Here is an 18,834-nt window from a genome sequence, read left to right as displayed (position 1 = left end):
CTCCTTACAGCATCTACACAGATGCTCAGTACTGCGTCTAAAGGAGTGAAAAACACAATTTGGATCACTGTGTGTAAATTAGTCATGAGCAGTTTTAAACTGACAAGGAAATCACCTTCAGAAACAAGTTTAGGAAACTCACAGAAAGAAAATTGCTCAATGTAAAAAAATTATTATAAGTGTAACACTATAAATAATGCCAACAGTTGTACTACGAATAACATTAAAACAACATAGTGCTACACAGTACAGTTTGTCGGTAGTGGTAAAAATTACATAAAACTAACATAAAAAGATGGAGGATAACACGAAGAAAGTTGCATAGTCTGTCACGTCACATGTGCACAGGTCAGTGGCCAGTACATTGATATGTTGTAAACAGGATTCCTTCATCATAAAATACACAGAATTATTTAAAAAATAAAAAAAAATGTGTCAATCAAAGGCATTTCAATGTGACAATGTGTTACAAGGTAAAAGTAAAAGTACAGTTGTGGGAAATACCCTCACAGTAAATTGTGTATATATGTTGTATATTTTTGCATGTGTTTATATATTTTGTAAGACCAAGTTCGAGATTAACAACCATGTGTCTCTTCCATCTGTTAAAGCAAAGCTTGAAGAACTTCTGTTCATTTAAAATACTCGAAACTCGTATTAAACAATAGAAAATCCAGGATGGAATGTAACAGTGTATGAAAAGGAAAGTTGCTGCTCACCATATAGCGTAGATGCTGAGTCGCAGATAGGCACAACAAAAAGACTGTCACAAATAAAACTTTGAGCCTGTAAAGCCTTCGTAAAAAAAAAAAAAAAAAAAAAAACACACACACACACACACACACACACACACACACACACACACACACACACGACTGCAGTCTCAGGCAAATGTAACCACACCATGAGCAGCAGCACCAGTGCATGATGGGAGTGGTAACTGGGTGGGGATAAGGAGGAGCCTGGGGCGGGACGGCGGAGGGATAATAGAGTAGGGGTGGCGCACAGTGCAGTGCTGCTGGGGAGCACACAGGGACAAGGTGGAGAGAGGATAGGGCAGCCATGTGCAGTTGGAAGTTTAGGCGGAGGGCAAGGGAGAGGTGGGGGAGGGGGGGGGGGAGAAGAGAAGTAAAAAGACTGGGTGCAATGGTGGAATGAGGGTTGTGTAGTGCTGGAATGGGAAGAGGGAAGCCAGATGGATGAGGACAGTGACTAATGAAGCTTGAGGTCATGAGGGTTACGGGAATGTACATATATTGTAGGGAAAGTTCTCATCTGTGCAACTCAGAAAAGCTGGTGTTGGTGGGAACGAACCATATGGCACAGACTGTGAAGCAATAATTGAAATGAAGGATGTCATGTTTGGCAGTGTGCTCAGCAACAGGGTGGTCCACTTGTTTCTTGGCCACAGTTTGTCGGTTCGTTCATTTCAATGACTGCCTAACTGTCTGTGCCATATGGAACATTCCTACCACCACCAGCTTTTCTGAACTGCGCATGTTACATTTTCGTAACCCTCCTGGGCTCAACCTTCGTTAGTCATTGTCCTCACCCATCCAACCTCCCTGTTCCCATTCGAGCACTATACAGCCCTAATTCCACCATCACAACCAGTCTTTTTACTTCTCTTCTTTTCCGCCACCCCACCCACCTCCCCACCTCTCCTCTGCCCTCCGTATAACCTCCTGACTGTGCAGACACCTGCCCTCTTCTCTCTCTCTCTCTCTCTCTCTCTCTCTCTCTCTCTCTCTCTCTCTCTCTTTTTTCTCTTCCGCAGCAGCACTGCACTGTCCGCCACCCCTAACCTGCTATCCTTACCCCTCCCCACTCCAGCCTCCTCTTTACTCCCACCCAGTTGCCACTCGCATCGTGCACTGGTGGTGCTGCTGGCAGTGTGGCTGCAGTTGCCCGAGACTGAAGTCGTGCGTGCGTGCGTGCGTGCGTGCGTGTGCATGTGTGCATGTGTCAGCCTTACAGGCTGAAAGCTTATTTGTGACAGCATTTTTCTTGTGCCTGTCTGTGACTCAGCATCTCCGCAATATGGTGAGTAGCAACTTTCCTTTTCATGTTATTGTCGAAACTCATATTAACATCTAAAAGAAAATGTATAAAGGTATCTGGTCACAAAAACAGTAGTTCAGATCGAAACTTGCCTCCATTATTAAAAAAAAAGTTATTCAGATGCTGTTTCTCATTCATTCTACCAGTGATGGTCTCGGTTTCCTGGGACTGGCTGCCAATTGCTGTCCGCGCAAATGAAGTTGACACTCAGTGCAGTGGTTGATTAGGATGATAATAAAGGGGAAATGCCTTTATGGTTGCTCCTATCAGCTGCTGTGCTGAGTATCAACATAGTTTGTGCAGACAGTATGAGTTCCACTAAATACTGTATACATACTGTTACGGCTCATACTGAATCATTTTGAGGAGAAAAATATGTTACGCACAGTTGAACTAAAAGAAGGGAGTGGTAGCCAGGATGGATCCTGATTCATCAAAGAATAGTCAGTTTTGTTATTTGGGGGAAAGGAGGAGTAAAACTTGATCTCAACCAATTATTACATTCTTTATTGGGCATTTTTTCTCGCTGACTCATCTTAGGGTGTCTTCATTCCTTACTTGATCAGTGCATTTGATCTTCATCAGTCTCCTAACATTAAGTGTGTGCTTCATAGCTTTTTTGAAGAAGACTGTCATATTGCCAGCAAGCTGTATGATGCTGAGTTTCTGTTGTGTGTGTTTTGTTACTCTTCCATCAGCTGTATATGAGTGGTTGCACTTCATCTTCTCTGTTAATAGTATTTTTTTGTACATTGTTTTTATAGTGTACTGAGAATTACATGTTTATACTTCTCATGTGTCTAGGATTCAAGGCATCAACAAGTGGTGGAAATGGCGTGAAGAGAAAACAGGAGAGCAAGGAAATGAGCTCAAAGCCAAAGAAAAAGAAGACATGCTTGTGGTATGTGTGAAAATCATATTCCAACATATGTTCCCAGCTTTTAATTACTTTTCTAGAATAGCCATAGATTTCAAGTGAAGAAATTAGTATAGTATAAAATCTTCTAATTTGTATAAAATTTTGAATCATTTTATGCCAATCAATTTAAAATTTGCCAGTTATCCCAAAGAACAGAATTAGAAATTGCAGTACGTACCAAGCCCAGAGCAAGGTCCGGCTTACCATTGCTCTGTGCCCACACGTGGTAGAGGAGCTTATAATTTGCATTATGCCATTTTTCACATACTCTTCATGCAGATGCAAGCTATAATGTAGTAACTGCAGTCACCTAGATGTGCCACACCTGTTTCTTCGGGAATTTCAAATTATCTTTGTCTATGTTTGTATTGTGGGGGCTTCATAGATACTTCTGACAGTGGCTTTAGTCATGAATTGACATTGATATAAACTCAGTGCCTTCAAGAATAAATTCATATTGTGTAGTGCAACAATACCTAAAACTTCATGAACACAGTATATGTCGTTTAATTTATAAGTGACTAGCAATTTCAGCAATGCTTTGCAATTACTGAATAAGAATGGGAACTGGATATTACTCCTAATGGGGTATCCCTACGAACTGTCAGGATGTCAATTTTGGCTCCTCGTTGCGACTTCACCGCTTTGGAGGTATAGAATATAAATGAAAAAGACTCCTTTGTTCCAAGATATGGTTTTAGTTGCTATTAAGGTTTTTAACTTTTTTAGGATACTGTTACATAAATTCAGAGTATACAACAGTTTTCATGTTTTGGACACACTGTGGTAAGATTATGAAATGGTTCTTTGAATTACCAGTTCTTGAGAGGACAACATGCAGAAAACACTCTGATCGCTTAAATTGAGTGTGTAAATCAATTGAGATGATTGTTGTATGGGGTGTGAGAAAGGCTTCTCCAGCTGCTACCTGTGCGCATATAGTAGCTTCAGTGACATTATTGCGCATAGTTTTAATTTGCAAATGGGCAGCATTACAAAATTTTTGGACAATTGAGATTGCATAGTAGCTCTCCAATCATAAGTCAATCATCTATAAATAAAACTTTTCAAATATGTATAGGTTTTGTTAAAACTGACTTTGAAGAAGAAACAAAACAGCACATTGTTGTGTATACAATTTTTGGTAAAATTATATACATTGAGAAACAATGTACAGTAAAACTTCTAGATAAACAGCATCCAAGGAGTAAATAAAAAGTCCCCTTTTAAGAAGTGTCCACTATTAAGAAAAGAATAAAAATGCATTGTACAGTGCAGTACATACAGTGTACTGTATGTAGAATAGTACATTACATCTGTATATTGTACTAGTAAATTAGTGAAGATTTATCTTTATTTAACTACAGTACTACCCATACACTAGCATAATACAGTATTAAATTTTTTTTCATGTGTTCTGGAGGGTTGGTTTGAAGTAATCATATTTTTTTCTGATCCAGGGTGTCATTTATAATTGTCTGCTAAATGTGTGTTTCAGCTACTAACATTAAACTGAGTCCCTCTTCATCACTTTTCACTGAAAAGTAGTGTTTCAATTTTCTTACCTTGGAATAAAGTCCAGTCCAGTTATGTCATCATTAGGAACTACAAAAAGTGGCATCTACTTTTGGGAAAATTCACACTTATTTTTTGCAAAATTCATGTCTATTTTTGTCAAAATTCACACCTACTATTTTGTTTGTAAATGATTAGACACACACGTGAAGACAGACAAAGCGTTAGTTCGTTGAAAAGGACTGTTAAAAAAAGTGTCGATTGGAAACTTTTTGACTGGAGTGTTTGCTCATGCAGAAACTTTAATACCTTTTTTCCCCAAAATAACCTTCGTTGTCTTTGTTTGGCTGTCTTTAAGCTTTCAAAAATGATTGTTCTGTTGAAAAGCTGCAGCATTTTCCCACCCATTACCTGAATGCATCTCCATTTTAAGGCATTTCTAGGGTTGGCCTTTCTCCACCCAATTCAATGATTTCAAAGTCTGCAGACTGTTAATTTTGAACTTTCATGGGCATTCAGCGTAGAAAACCAATGTACGGTAACTGTATTTTAACGTTAGGGGAAGAATTTCAAGATAGTCGAAAAATTTTACAGATTTTGCTTTCCAGTTGCGCACTGTGTGGGCACTACAGGCAGGAGTGGCAAATGGCCCCAAGCATAAACAAATTAGAATTTTGAACACTGGGTGGGAGGGGGCGGGGAGGGGAGTATTGTGGGGGAAATGTGAATTTTTCTGGTCCCTAGTCAGCATTGTCTTCATCCTGTAGTCCATTCTCGACATTGTCACCACACCCTTCTTCATGAAGTTCTGGTAGGAGTTCACATACGCTAGTTGATGTACTTTCCATGAACAGTGCATCATTGACATTGGCATATCCATCAGATTCTACTAAAGTGTGAATTTCATGCTCATGTTCCTTGGGGTTGTTTTCTTCAAGACCATCATCAATTGCTGAAGCCCTGTCGTAAATGAACCCTGCCTTCTTGAAAGAGCAGTTGATTGTGGTGGATGTTACTTGTTTTAAGGCTGAAGAAATCCACAGAATTTCATCCAATACTCTGATAGATTTTCAGAGTTCATATCCAAATTCAACATTGTCCATTCAAGATAAAATATGTCTCAAGTAAAACACTTTGAAATTTTGAATAAACCCTTGATCCAGTGGTTGGCAATATGAAGTTGAATTTAGTGGCAAAAACATTACTTTCAAATTTTTTTAGTGCAGCATCACAAGAAGAAGTAGCATTATCTATAAAGAAAATCATCTTCCTCCTTTGTCTTTCCATTCTTCAATCAAATGCCAGCTACCATTCAGTCATTGTTGCCCTCATCATCCAAGATAATTTATTTGCATATCACTCCACCTTCAGTTTACTTAAGTCATATCCTTAAACATTTGGAGTGTTGCAGCGTTACCAATACTTAAAGGCTTTTCAAATTTGCTTATCATATTAACACACAGTAGTACAGTGAGTCATTCTTTTGAAATTTTGCCTCCAGAACAGTTTTCACCTTTCAGGCTGTTGTTTTACTGGGAAGAGTTCTGAAGAAAAGACCAGTTCCATGATGGTTAAAAATATTTCTTTCTTCATAAGCTTCACAAATTCCTGTTACCCTTTCTTTCCAATCTGACATGTTTTCATCCACTGACCTCAATTCACCACAACAGTTAGAAAAGAGATGGTGTGACTGCTTCTAAATTTGACAAGCCAACTTACAGATGCTTTAAAATCCTTAAGTCCCAACTCCTTGACAGTTTGGAGTGCTTCCTTGCAGATCAGAGGTCCAACAACTTTCAAGTAATTGCTGCAAACACAGCAGAACCATTCAAAAGTAAAAAAAAGAAAGAATTTTTAAACCTGTTATGTTAGGAAAAGTGCATTTACTGGTAAGGTTACCATTTCCTCTCCATGACTTCAGAATGTCATCCTTGTTTCTTAAAATCACACTGATCTGTGTTTTTTCAACAGCAGACCTCATTGTCGTGCCTCAACCACTGAGCTTTTCCTTTTTGTAGACATTGATCTCAAACTTTTCCTTCAGTTTCAACTATTTCTGTTTTTGTAATGTCTTAGCACTACAGTACATAAGCCCCCTTGCTTGAAGACAGAAACAGTGTGCACTTTAACATAAAAAATGTTCAGAAGGATGATACAGATTGTTGCTGTTTAATTTTCAAACATCTTTTCCTTTCGCACTGTCTGTTATTTCGAATTTTCATTGTTGGGGGATACATTTCAGTGTGTATGACCATTAGCGAGAGTGTTTGCTGTTCAGAAGAATTTTACTACAAAGGCCAGAGTTATTTTACAGGGGAATTTTAAAATGTCCTCTTTTGAGAGGAGTCTGCTATTCGAAAGTGTTCATTAGGAGAAGTTTTACTGTATATAGGAGGAACAATCTGTCTATTACTTTACTTGCTCAGCCATCGTAGTTAAAACAAACTGCAAGAAAGAAAATGAAAATGTACATTTTTACAGTATGGCATAACATTTTCTTTCTCTCTGTCAATTTTAACAGAAAACGTGCACATTGATGTTGCATTTCTGTCCAAATGTTATTAGTGTGTGGTGCAAAAACCTGAAGTAAGACAGTCAGGAACTTTCCAAGGTTTTTGAGAACAACGTTAACCATCTTGATGAAAGAATTTGTCTCTGGAAGACGTGTCGTTTTGTCCTCAATAAATTCTGTGGTAATTTGTGACTGAAGTGGTTACTGTTACTGCTTTTTGAATCATTTGCAGATTCCTGTCATTTTTGCTGTTGTATGATAACAGCCTGATACATGCATGTGAAGGACAAGAAGTTTCTTTGCTATTCTTTCCATTGTAGGTTACACCAGTTATTAGCTGGCAATTTTGACATTTATCGCTTAACAGTATACTATAAATGCATTCTGACCACCATTAGTAGATCTTGCAGATCACTTGCACGGAAATAACAACACTCTGAAATGAAGTGGTAGGCACCAAATTATTGTATGATAAAGGTTATATAAGTTTTATTTGTCTAGAACTTGTTAAACATTGAGAGTCATACAATGACATTCATTTAGGTTTTTGAATTTCAGAACTCACAGTTTTATTCTGAAATGTTCAGGAATGTCACTTATTGTTAAAGAAGCTGTAAGTATTGTCGAAATCAAGAGAATGTTGCCAGGCTGCTGTCGTTCAGAGAATTAACCTTTCTCCTGTACTTGCACTTTAACCTTTTGTATTCTTTTCATGGTTTTCATATAGCAATTTTGTGTTATTGTCCATCACTTGCATTCTATTTTTGTGATAATAATGCTGTAAACCAGACTTTTCCTAATATTTCATATCATTAAACTTAAGTCACCCAGATTTTAATTTTGTCTGTTGATTTCTTTTAATGAATTATGTGCGTTGTACTCAACAAATTCTGTGGTAAAATACAACAGTGTTCTATTACAATATTATGAAAAGGATAGTTGCTGCTCACCATATAGCGGAATGCTGAGTCACAGGTAGGCATAACAAAAAGACTGTTAGAAAATGAGGGGGGGGGGGAGGGAGGGATGGAGGGGGAGAGAGAGAGAGAGAGAGAGAGAGAGAGAGAGAGAGAGAATGTTCTATCTCTGATGAAGGCTTTGTTGACCAAAATCTCATTCTCTGACAGTCTTTTTGCTGTGGCTATCTCTGCTATATGGTTAGTAGTAAATATCCTTTTCATAATATTGTTACAGTCCATCCTAGATTTTACAATGTTCCATAATATATTTTCTATAGAAAATAGATAAACTTTCACTATTACTCCATATAATTTTGGATTTTTTTTCCTTCTGTAGGATTGATGCTGATAATGAACTTGACACTGAGGATAGTGATGATTGCCTCAGTGACGACAATGATGGCAGTACGTCATCAAAAAGTGCTTCTCAAAATGGTTCCAGTCAGTTAAGTGTTGACAAAAGGATAACACAAGCTGTGTAATATTATTGAATCAGTCTCCTTTTAAGGAATCAAGTGATTGTACTGTATGTTTTTGTAAAATAAAATGTGTAAAAATAATTATTATACAAATATATTAACAATTGAATTTGTATGAATAATAAAATAACTATTATTCAGTATTGTTCAGTGGATATTCTTTACCAGTCCCTATTCAGTATTGTTCAGTGGATATTCTTTACCAGTCCCTCCCTTATTAATGCCATAATGCGTCCCTTGCCCATAGTTAAATGGTGCATTGAGAGTTCTTATTGTATGTCATAGTTAAAAGCACTGTGGTTCAGGTTTCAATCTACAAGCAAGCCAAGATGGTTCTGTCAGCAGAACATGACCATTCCATTTTCCTTTTTTTGGCTAGAAACTTAATTGGTACTGTTTGTAAGGTTTCCAGTAATGATGGGCTATATGATTATAGGAGGGAAACATTAGTACTACATTCAAATAAAATGTAGTATGCAGGAGCAACAGGGTTACTGGATGTCAAATGGATGGTGGTGGTGGTGATAATGCTTCTCCTGTGTTAAATTTTAAGTGTACAATTGTTCTCTGGAAATTGTGCTGCTTTTGGTAACCATGGTGTTGTGCAAGTCTATTAACCCATTTCTGCCTAGCATAACGTATATGTCAGATAACATCTATTGTTTTCTCTTTTTGCCAACAGTGCATGCATTTGAAATGCCTGTTGTTGTATGTCTCTGTTAAGGAAGCTCTATTGTTGATATTTAAGTAAGTTTCTGCCAGTAGAAAACAGGAAGAGGACAGTGTCTGGTTGTTCATCAACTGAAGACTTTTTCCAAATAAGATTATGACTTGGAATAAGAAGTAAGTACTATTTTCTGAAGCAATATACCACACAATTTTTAAAACTTTTGCTTAAGTATAATGTTAAAGGTGCCGAAATTTATATTATAGGTTAGCCACAAAATGCAGTTCATTATTACGGTTCCAAATCCAATTTTTAATTGTGTGGTGCCCGTATGTTAATACTAGGCAGAACAGTCAATATAATGTTCCCTACTTTCCCAGAGGCCTGTCTATGCATGGAATCCTGGATGTTCTTGCGGAGGAGGAGGAGGAGGAAGGTGCAATGGATATGTTTATTGAGCCTTCTGAAGTTAATGTAGAATTGGATGAACATTGTAGGGAAGAAAATAGTGGTGGACAGATAGATAATATTGGACCAAGGCAATTTCATGCTGGTGCAGAAGTGGTATTGACCAACAAAGATAGGTTAGGTGGTGAACCTGAAACTGCCTGTTCTCATGATATTAACCAGGAAATGTCATTTCAGATGAAACAGAAAAGCTACAGATCTCAAAAACTATAGTAAGAGATTGGAGAAGGGAGGATATGCAAAGCAATAACACTTTATTTCCTGAGAATGATCACAGTAAATTGGCAGCTTGTCTCCAGTTCAGTGCTTTTAACTGTTTTGAAATGAATAATAATTAAATTTCTAAGTACTGAAGCTACAAAATACAGTTTTGTTCAAGAACTGCCTAGATCCCAAAATAATACTCAAAGAGACAAAAGGTTTTCTAGGAATTCTACCTAGCAGATGATGATACTGGGATTTAGGGTTGGACATGAGAAATGAAATTGTGCACAATGTGATGAGAATAGGCAGATTCGAAACAATTATGAGATTCATTCACTTGTGATAACACACAAATCAATGTAAATGATAAAATGTGTAAACTTTCAGCCTGAGCAAGATTTGGATTATGATGAGAGCATAATAAAGCATTTTGGCAAGCTTGAATGACAACAATTTGTGAAAGGTAAACCCATTAGATTTGGGTACAAAGCATGGTACCTAAACACAGATGTGTTATCCAGTGGATTTTCAAATACTCCAGGAAACTGATCCACAAAGGAACGAAATGTACAAGAAAGCATTTGGAAAATGTGCTGCACTTTTGGTTCAAATGATTGATCCACTTCCTGATAAAAGTAAAAATCTGGCCTACAGGTTTTATTTTGACAATCTGTTTACATTACCAACATTGTTGGTTCACCTACAAGAACGAGGTTATTGTGCAACTGGCACTATTCGTGAGAATCAGCTGCTGAAAGAATGTCAACTTATACCCTCTAAGACAATGTCCAAAAGGAATAAGAGGAGATTTTGATTACGAGAGCAGCAAGGAAAGTGGAATCATTATTGCCAGATGGCTAGAAAGTTCTGTAGTAACAGTTGCTTCGACCAGCCATGGGATCAATCCAGTGAACTCTGTGGGCCGATATTCAAAACAAGAAAAGAATACTTGTACAGTGACCACATGTTATTGGAGAATACACCAAAAATTCGGGGGAACTGACCAAATGGACAAATATTTAAAGTTATATAGAGTCAGTATCAGAGGAGAGAAATTATGGTGGCCAATTTCTACATGTCTACGGGATGTGTCTGTACATAATGTGTGCTCCTCTACGGAAAGAGAGATACGAATATGCCACAGCTCCAGTTTTGGTGCTACATTGTGAAATGTTACCTGACATCCAATGGAACAATCCTAGAGGTCCTGGTCACCCTGCAGGTAGTCTATATCGAGGCAGAGTGCTGCATGGCATCAGATACGATTAAAAAAAAAATCATCTGTTAGTTGTGGTGCCACAGAAAAAAAAGATGTTGTGCTGCTGAAAACTGCAAAGGAACTCCAAGAACAATGTGCTGCAAATGTCGTGTTGAATTGTGCGTAGTGTGTTTTGTACCATATTACAAAAAGTGAATGTTGTTGTCTAAACATAAGGTAAATGACGTACACTGCTTTATTTTATTTACTGTCTTGCAGTTACACTTAAAATGTATGTGGTGGTGGTGGTGGTGGTGGTTAGTGTTTAACATCCCGTCGACAACGAGGTCATTAGAGACGGAATGCAAGCTCGGGTTAGGGAAGGATTGGGAAGGAAATCGGCCATGCCCTTTCACAGGAACCATCCCGGCATTTGCCTGAAATGATTTAGGGAAATCACGGAAAACCTAAATCAGTATGGCTGGGGATTGAACCGTCGTCCTCCCGAATGTGAGTCCAGTGTGCTAACCACTGCGCCACCTCACTCGGTTTAAAATGTATGATCTGCCTAGCGTGACATATATGTTACACCCTATGTCGCTCAAATTATTAATTGCCCTGTTGTTTAGCTTGTTGTAGTAGTCTCATTGATGACAGTGAATCAATAAATATCTTATTTCTAAAAGACAGAACTGAAACTTAATTCAGGCAGAAATGGGTTAAGATTGTAGTTTACAATAGTTATCCCCCATTTTTATGTTAAGCTCATATCTGACAATCCAACTCGTACATTCTGCAAGAGAAATTGTGGAAATATACATGTCAGTCATCACTCCAATTTAAATTTCTGTAAACAACACTACACAGTCCTTCAATGCTGTTCAAAGTGGCTCTTTTTCACACTATTCCTACTTTGCATTTTTCACTTGATCTCCACCATCCCACCCTTCTATCTTTTTATTACTAGCAAAATAATTCACAGGCAAATAGTGTGAACTATTTTAGCAGTTGTAGGGACTTACAAGATGGCAGTCTGATGACTGGTCATATGGCAACAAGTCTGTGTATGCTCTATTGTGGTTTGGTGTTCATCTTGTTTATGAGCAATCCCCTCAACCATTGTAGTGTATAACCATATATATTGTAATCCATAAATATTTCACATATGTTTAGCAATATGTAGTATTGGTTTTTTCATTGTGTTTAGGATCTCAGTGGCTACTTTTTCTGTTAACTACTTGTGTTTTATGTATGGAGTGCACTATCTCAAGCTATCCCTACATCTAATCTATACCACACAGAAACAGTGACAATGTAACTAGCCATAGCTGGTGTGTGTAAAATCATCTGTAACTCTCTGATATTTGAAGCACTATCCCAGCATTTCTGCGTTCCATGAAATGGCTAATTATTTCATAAAATAGTGGTATTCATTGTGTTCAGACTTTTAGCACCAAAATAACATTGACTGTAATGACTTGAGCTACATAGTTATTTAGTTTTGTAGCAAAGTGTGAAATTTTGCAGTATAGTAGCATGAGGCATTTTAGATTGGGACACTTTGTAGCAGTTACACAGATTTCAAAATTACTGAAATGTGAATTTTAGTTTTTTAATGATGTTATATGTGTTTTAAGTATTATGCAGTAGATAAGTTAAAGTTAAAACTGATTCACTGTACATAAATGAAACTAACAATTTTAATTAGTTCCGATATGGGCATTGGGTGATAAGATGCAGCATTCATGTATACAGGAAAACGTGATCTCCAGTGACAAAATTTTGGGGTTTGTTCAGATATATTTTCTGAATATTTAGGTATGAGAGAACCATAGAGTAATAATGTAATATTTATGGTTTATTTGGTTTGTTACACCAATTACCTTTTTTTGTGAAAATGCTTCATAACAGTTAAAAAACCTATAATATGCAATCACCAAAATGTACAACCCAAAACACAGTAATAAAAGTAAGGTCTTTCATAAGTAGACACTCAGATGCAAATGTACTGTAATGTGATTGCATCACTGCAGGAACAACTCAGCATAGCATTGTTGTGCCACTTTTTAATTGCATTCAGTGAACTCGTACACAAGCAGCATATCGGCCAAATCTTCATCATTTACTGCTGTGTATCACTGTTAACGTACTACCAACATGGTGGGCCGAAGGGTGTTAATGGGTGTTAATGTGCTTACTAACATGGTGGGGGGTGGAGGAGGGGGGGGGGGGGGAGCAGAGGAGGAGACGAAGAACTGGGCTGTGATGAATGCAAGTTAGAGGAAAAGTAGTAAAGTGGGTATTTACTGTTGTTTACAGCAAGTACTGTGAGTGGATGGAACAAGTTAGTTTCCTAACAGGGCACACAGTAATAGTCATTGACATTTACACTATTGTGCAAGTATTTTCACTGAAAACATACAAATATAAGTGGGTTAAGAAACAAATGGAAATGCAATTACTCTGTAACAATCCAACTGGTCTCTTACACCAAAATACTCAGAAACTATCTCTGAACAACCTTCAAAATTTTGTTGGTAGAGTTCGAGTTCATCACATACTGGATGTGCTCGGTGCTCTCCATACAAACTATGCAATACTTGGAAGTCAAACTTGAAATGCTGTTATATGCTAGTTACGTTAATCAAAGAAGATAAAGTGTCCCTGGGAGAAGCAAGTATGTAGAAAGAAAATTTTATAGTTGAAAATTTTTTACAACAAAGGCTTCTTATAAAAGAAAACATGGCTCATTGTAGGCTGTAGTGTAAATGTTCTTTATTTAAATTGTGTGATTACCTAATTTTGACAATAAATCATTTTCAAGAATGAGTGAAATCTCATATTACATATTGTAAGTGTCAGAATCTTTTACCTCACACATACAAAACCATACATCATATTCCATAATCACAGTAGAACAGAATCCCCATTAAAAATGTTACATCATTGCCTCACGTATTGGTAACTAATCTTGATGGCTCTTCCACTCCATCACCCGGTTTTCTGAAATGTGCAGATTGGATTTATAACACATTCTCTGCTCCTGAAATTATCTTGGCCTCAACCTACAACAACATATTGTCTCCACACCCTTCATTTAACAGTCCCCCCCCTCCCCCCCTTCTCTGTCCTGTAAGCTCCTCCCTATTCTTATCTACCACTCTCTTTGTGTGTTGCCTTCTACCAACGCACCCACTCATCTTTTCCCTTTTCCCACTCCTCTCCTTTTTCCCTCCCTATCTGCCCCCTCCTCTCCCGCTTCCCTACCTCCCTGCCCTACAGCCTCCCAACACTCCACCCATTGACAGTCTAGTACCTGCATGCTCTGCCAAACAGCACTCTTCTTGCTCCCCACCTGTACACTGCTATCCCTTCCCCTTCCTTGTCCCCTCCAGATTGCTACAACCATTCTGCATGACAGTTGCATTCTGGTCCGAGCTGCTGGAGATGACAGTCATGTGTGCTTGAAGTGTGCTTACTCATGTGAATGAATGTATGTGTATGTTTCCTTTTCTGATGAAAGCCATGGCTGAAAAATAATGTGTATCTTATACTTGTGACTGTCTGCAACTTAATATCTCATCGTTATGGTAAGTATCAATCTGTCTTTTCCTGAGATTATTGACATTTCAAGCTGGAGTTTCCATTGTTTGATTTAAGGAATGATGTAGGGCAAATGCATTCTTGTGCTTAAACATATATATTTCCAAAAATATTACAGGTAAAATAGTAAAACTTGAGACTGTTATGTATAACATACTGCTTGATATTCTTTGTAATTTTTGTTTGAAAATGTGGATTGACATATGTTTTATAAGGATGTGAATTTTTAATTACCATTGTTTCTATAATGTACCCTTTCTCTTAAGCTAATCAAGCAGTAAAACTGGAGCTATGAAATCTCCATGGGTTATCAGCCAAGTGACGTCTTCTAGTCGCAATGTTTCAGTGGGTTGTGCATCTATGATCTTCAGGTGAAGATGATGGATACGCAATCCATTGAAATGTTGCGACTAGAAGACGACGCCACTCAGTTGATAACCCATGAAGATTTCATAGCTGAAATACACTGAGAAAGCCGGCAGTTGCAAATGAAACTGGAATTTCATAGTTTACGTCTGCATAAGAGGCTAATAAAACATGTGGAAAAGATTTTTGTTTAAGGTCATAGTTGCTTTGAAATTAATTTTTCAGTTTTGTGTTAGCCGGGACTGCTCTGTTTTTCTCAAATTTTAAAGGAGAACTATTCTCAGAGGAAAGATAATGGAAAAGTGCTGCACAGGATTATTTAGTAAGTAATTCTTAAGACCTCTGCCAAATTTCAGCTTTTATAGTTCCTGAGAAAAGGTACATTATAGCTCAAAAGAGTCAGCTTACGACAATTTGCATATAAAGTTTTTATTTCAATTTTTACTGTATTGTTATACCTCTAGCAACTAATTATGTCCATATCCATAATCTTTATTCTCGTCTTTGTCTTCCTGGAGTAATCTCTTAACCTTGCCCCCTTTGCCTAGCGAACTTTTGCAGTTTTTTCTTCTGCTGCCTGAGCTTCATTCAGTTGCGCTTCATTGATTTGTCTGAGTATCTTCTGTGTGAATGCACACGGATGGAATCCTAGTCTCTGCAGGCACTTAATACAACCTACATTTCCGCTACTGAACACTTAGACAGGCATCACATGCAGCTATCTTCACAACAATTGAGGACAAATACTATTTTTGGACGATGCATCCATATTGGGTGATTGTAGGTCTCATTTGTATTCTGTGTTTTCCCTTGTAGACTTTTTTTCAGCAGTTCAATATTCGCTAGGTACCTAAAAGTTGGTGTTATAACATCTAAGTCTGCAAGAGGCAAACCAAGGCAAACACTGCATTAATTCCTTCACTAATTTTCTTCTTCGATGAACTCGGTGACTTTGTCAAAAAATGTTTTTCACACTTAGCAGCAGCATCTGTAACACAGTTATTTAAATTTTCTGTCCCTTTTAACGTGAAATTTGAGATTTCTACAGTTTTTCTGAACGTGCATCCACTGTTACAACCCATTATGCAAAACTGAAAACTGGAAAAAGTTTGTAGCACGCACTATTAAAAAAAACCATGTTGTAAACAAAGGAACAAGCAAAGATAATCTTTCTCGCAGCCTTCTGGACTCTTTTGTAGTTCATTTCAATTGTGGGAATGAAAAAGTAAAGCACAAAAAAATTCTAGTGTAGAGACGGTGTGGATCATGGCATAGAAAGAGGGGGCGTGTCAGGCGCAGATGCCCAAACAAATTTTTAAAAATGTATTTCTAGCCAGAATTTGATTATGAAGCTTTGCAATGTTATTCTTAAAGAATCAATCTAATGAATTACCCAATAATTAAAAAAATCAAAATTTTTCACATTTTTGCGCTATTAAGCATAAGTACTGACACTTTATAACAGGTGTTTCTAAAGAAATATGTTTTCAGTTTTTGTAAGGATTTACGGAAACTCCAGATTTCCTGCATTAGTTCTGTGGCCACTAAGCTTCATATGACAAGCTAGATTTTGTACAGAGGGGAAAGTTGGTCCCACAGGGAAAGGTGAGAGACATGATATTGGAGGAGAACACGGTCATTATGATTGAACTGAATGTTTAAATTCACACATATACACACACACAGACAGACAGAGAGAGAGAGAGAGAGAGAGAGAGAGAGAGAGAGAGAGAGAGAGGTGGGGGTCAGGGTTGGAAGCAATATTCAGCATCTGTCACTCCTTTTTCATCAGTTGTGGGAACACTGGGAAGCAGACCATATAACGGACTTGTGGGTATGTGCCTTTCACAGGATAATGTGAGTTATTTTGTAAAAGAGGTGAGCACAAAACATCCAAGTCATTACACACAATTAAGACCTAGTACTATGTAACTGCTGATAAGCAAGATGGGTGGTTCAGTACAAAACTTACTTATCTGAAGTAAATACTTATAAAGATAGAGGTCAAACCAAATTTTCCTAGAAATGAGAAAGATGTACAATGGCATTTATTATTGAAGGATACTTAGAAGAAACTGTATAAATTGGATGGTAAAGAAAATATTTAAAAGAATGTTTGTAAATATACTACAAAGATAAGTGTAGGACAGCATTTACTGTGGAGTTACAGGATAATTGTCAAGCAAATAAAAACCTGTTATTAAATGTAATTACAACAAAAATCTCAAAATTTGGCAAAGTGTGTGGACTTAAGAATTTAGTTTAGGTGGAAGCAGAAAGCAAATGGCAGAGCACAGAAAGGTAATTATTATGCCAGTTAGTGTCTGAGATACGAACAAGCTGTACAGTACTCCATCTGGAATGAAAATAAGATTCTAGTTGGTTGAGTAAGTGCTCTTACTACCATCCGTTTATAAGAAACAGTCATGAAAGTACCCAGAAGGCATTAAAAAGTTGGGAGACTTGGGTGAGGGAAATAGTTGAGATTTTTAATGGGTGCTTTATTTTTTGTCTTCAAACATAGGACCTTCTGGAAAACATTAAAATTTGCTCAGTATTTGTATACTTATAAAATTTTGAAGGAGCTTGGAGTTGGACTTGGAGTTGCCTGAAACACTGTGGATACTGTGGAATGGGTGCAGTGTGCAGCTCCACAGGCCTAGAGAGGCTGTCAACAGTCTTACAAGAAGCTATACAAATTACTGCTACTTAACTGATGGTACTAAGTTTTATGTGGTGATTTCAGGCGAACATCTGCAGCAATGTCCAAAGGAAGGGATTTGGTGACATGTAAGTCCACTTAGATAATTTACATCTCTGGTACACTACCACAATTCTTCATTATATTGACTTCTGAATCATGCCAAATAGTGAGTACCTCAGGGAACTTGGCTCCTGAGTTGGGGACTGGTGAGTGCTGCCAACCTCTGTAAACATAAAACTCTGGGAATGCTCCAGTGACCACTGTGAGGTGTGGTGGTGGAATGTCTGTCAAGTGGTACAGGGATCTTGACTTAACTATTCAGATCGCGAGGATGGTGTAAATACTTATAAAGAATATCTCAATTTTTAAATATGCTGCATGCTGATGAGACTAAACAGTTATTAGCAGGCAACCTCTGTGGAATTTGCTGCAACACAGTTGTATAAGGCTCACCTTAACAAGTGGGGCTTTGTGTGAGTGGACTTTTTGTATCTCCTAGTTGCTTGCGGGAATCCTACAGCATCAACAAATTCTCAAAGCATCACTCCCAGCAGCTGTGGTAGTCTGTTGGGCATCCATCCAACAAAGAGAACACGGGAGGGTAAATACCCTGAGTAGCCATTCTCCAGAGTAGAGGCATTGCATTATAACAGTGCATCACTGGCATGTCAAAATGTCTTTATTGCCATAAGATGAGAAGGTACTTTCAAGAATGATTCGGCCTTCAATACCCAAAAAAGCTTTTGACAGTTCAGCTTGAACTTTCAGATCTGTTAAGCCACTACATAATGGATCATTACTATTCAAAACGGTGACATAACAGCAAGCTACCAACCCTTTGAGGACAAAATAGCTGGACAAGTACAACATTGTGACTGAACTACACCATAAGTTGTAATAAAATGCAGAGGCATCAGGTACATAGACAGTACAGAGCTTAGGGAGTTATGGGCTGACAAAGAAGTCATTGAAGTGCAAAATGTAATGGGTCGATTGACTGTAATGATAGAAAAACAAAATCATTTACGTTTACATTGGTCAGTTTCGTCAGATCATACACTGCTGGCCATTAAAATTGCTACACCACGAAGATGACGTGCTACAGATGCGAAATTTAACAGACAGGAGAAAGATGCTGTGATATGCAAATGATTAGCTTTTCAGAGGACTCACATGAGG

The 18,834-nt window shown here is 37.7% G+C and overlaps 1 protein-coding gene across 1 annotated transcript in view; it reads left to right on the top strand.

Annotated features, from left to right (window-relative positions):
- Positions 1–8,588, top strand: part of LOC126174955 (replication stress response regulator SDE2) — a 47,550-nt gene extending 38,962 nt beyond the window's left edge. Inside the window, exons 5-6 of the mRNA XM_049921425.1 lie at positions 2,866–2,962; positions 8,304–8,588. Of these exons, the coding sequence (XP_049777382.1) occupies positions 2,866–2,962; positions 8,304–8,448 (242 nt within the window). The 3' untranslated portion in view covers positions 8,449–8,588. The remainder of the gene's footprint in view (positions 1–2,865; positions 2,963–8,303) is intronic.
- The last annotated feature ends 10,246 nt before the right edge of the window (positions 8,589–18,834 follow it).

This window comes from Schistocerca cancellata, chromosome 1 (assembly GCF_023864275.1).
Source record: "Schistocerca cancellata isolate TAMUIC-IGC-003103 chromosome 1, iqSchCanc2.1, whole genome shotgun sequence".
NCBI classification, from domain to species: domain Eukaryota; kingdom Metazoa; phylum Arthropoda; class Insecta; order Orthoptera; family Acrididae; genus Schistocerca; species Schistocerca cancellata.
Note: the sequence above shows the minus strand (reverse complement) of the source record. Positions and strands in the feature narration are given on the sequence as shown.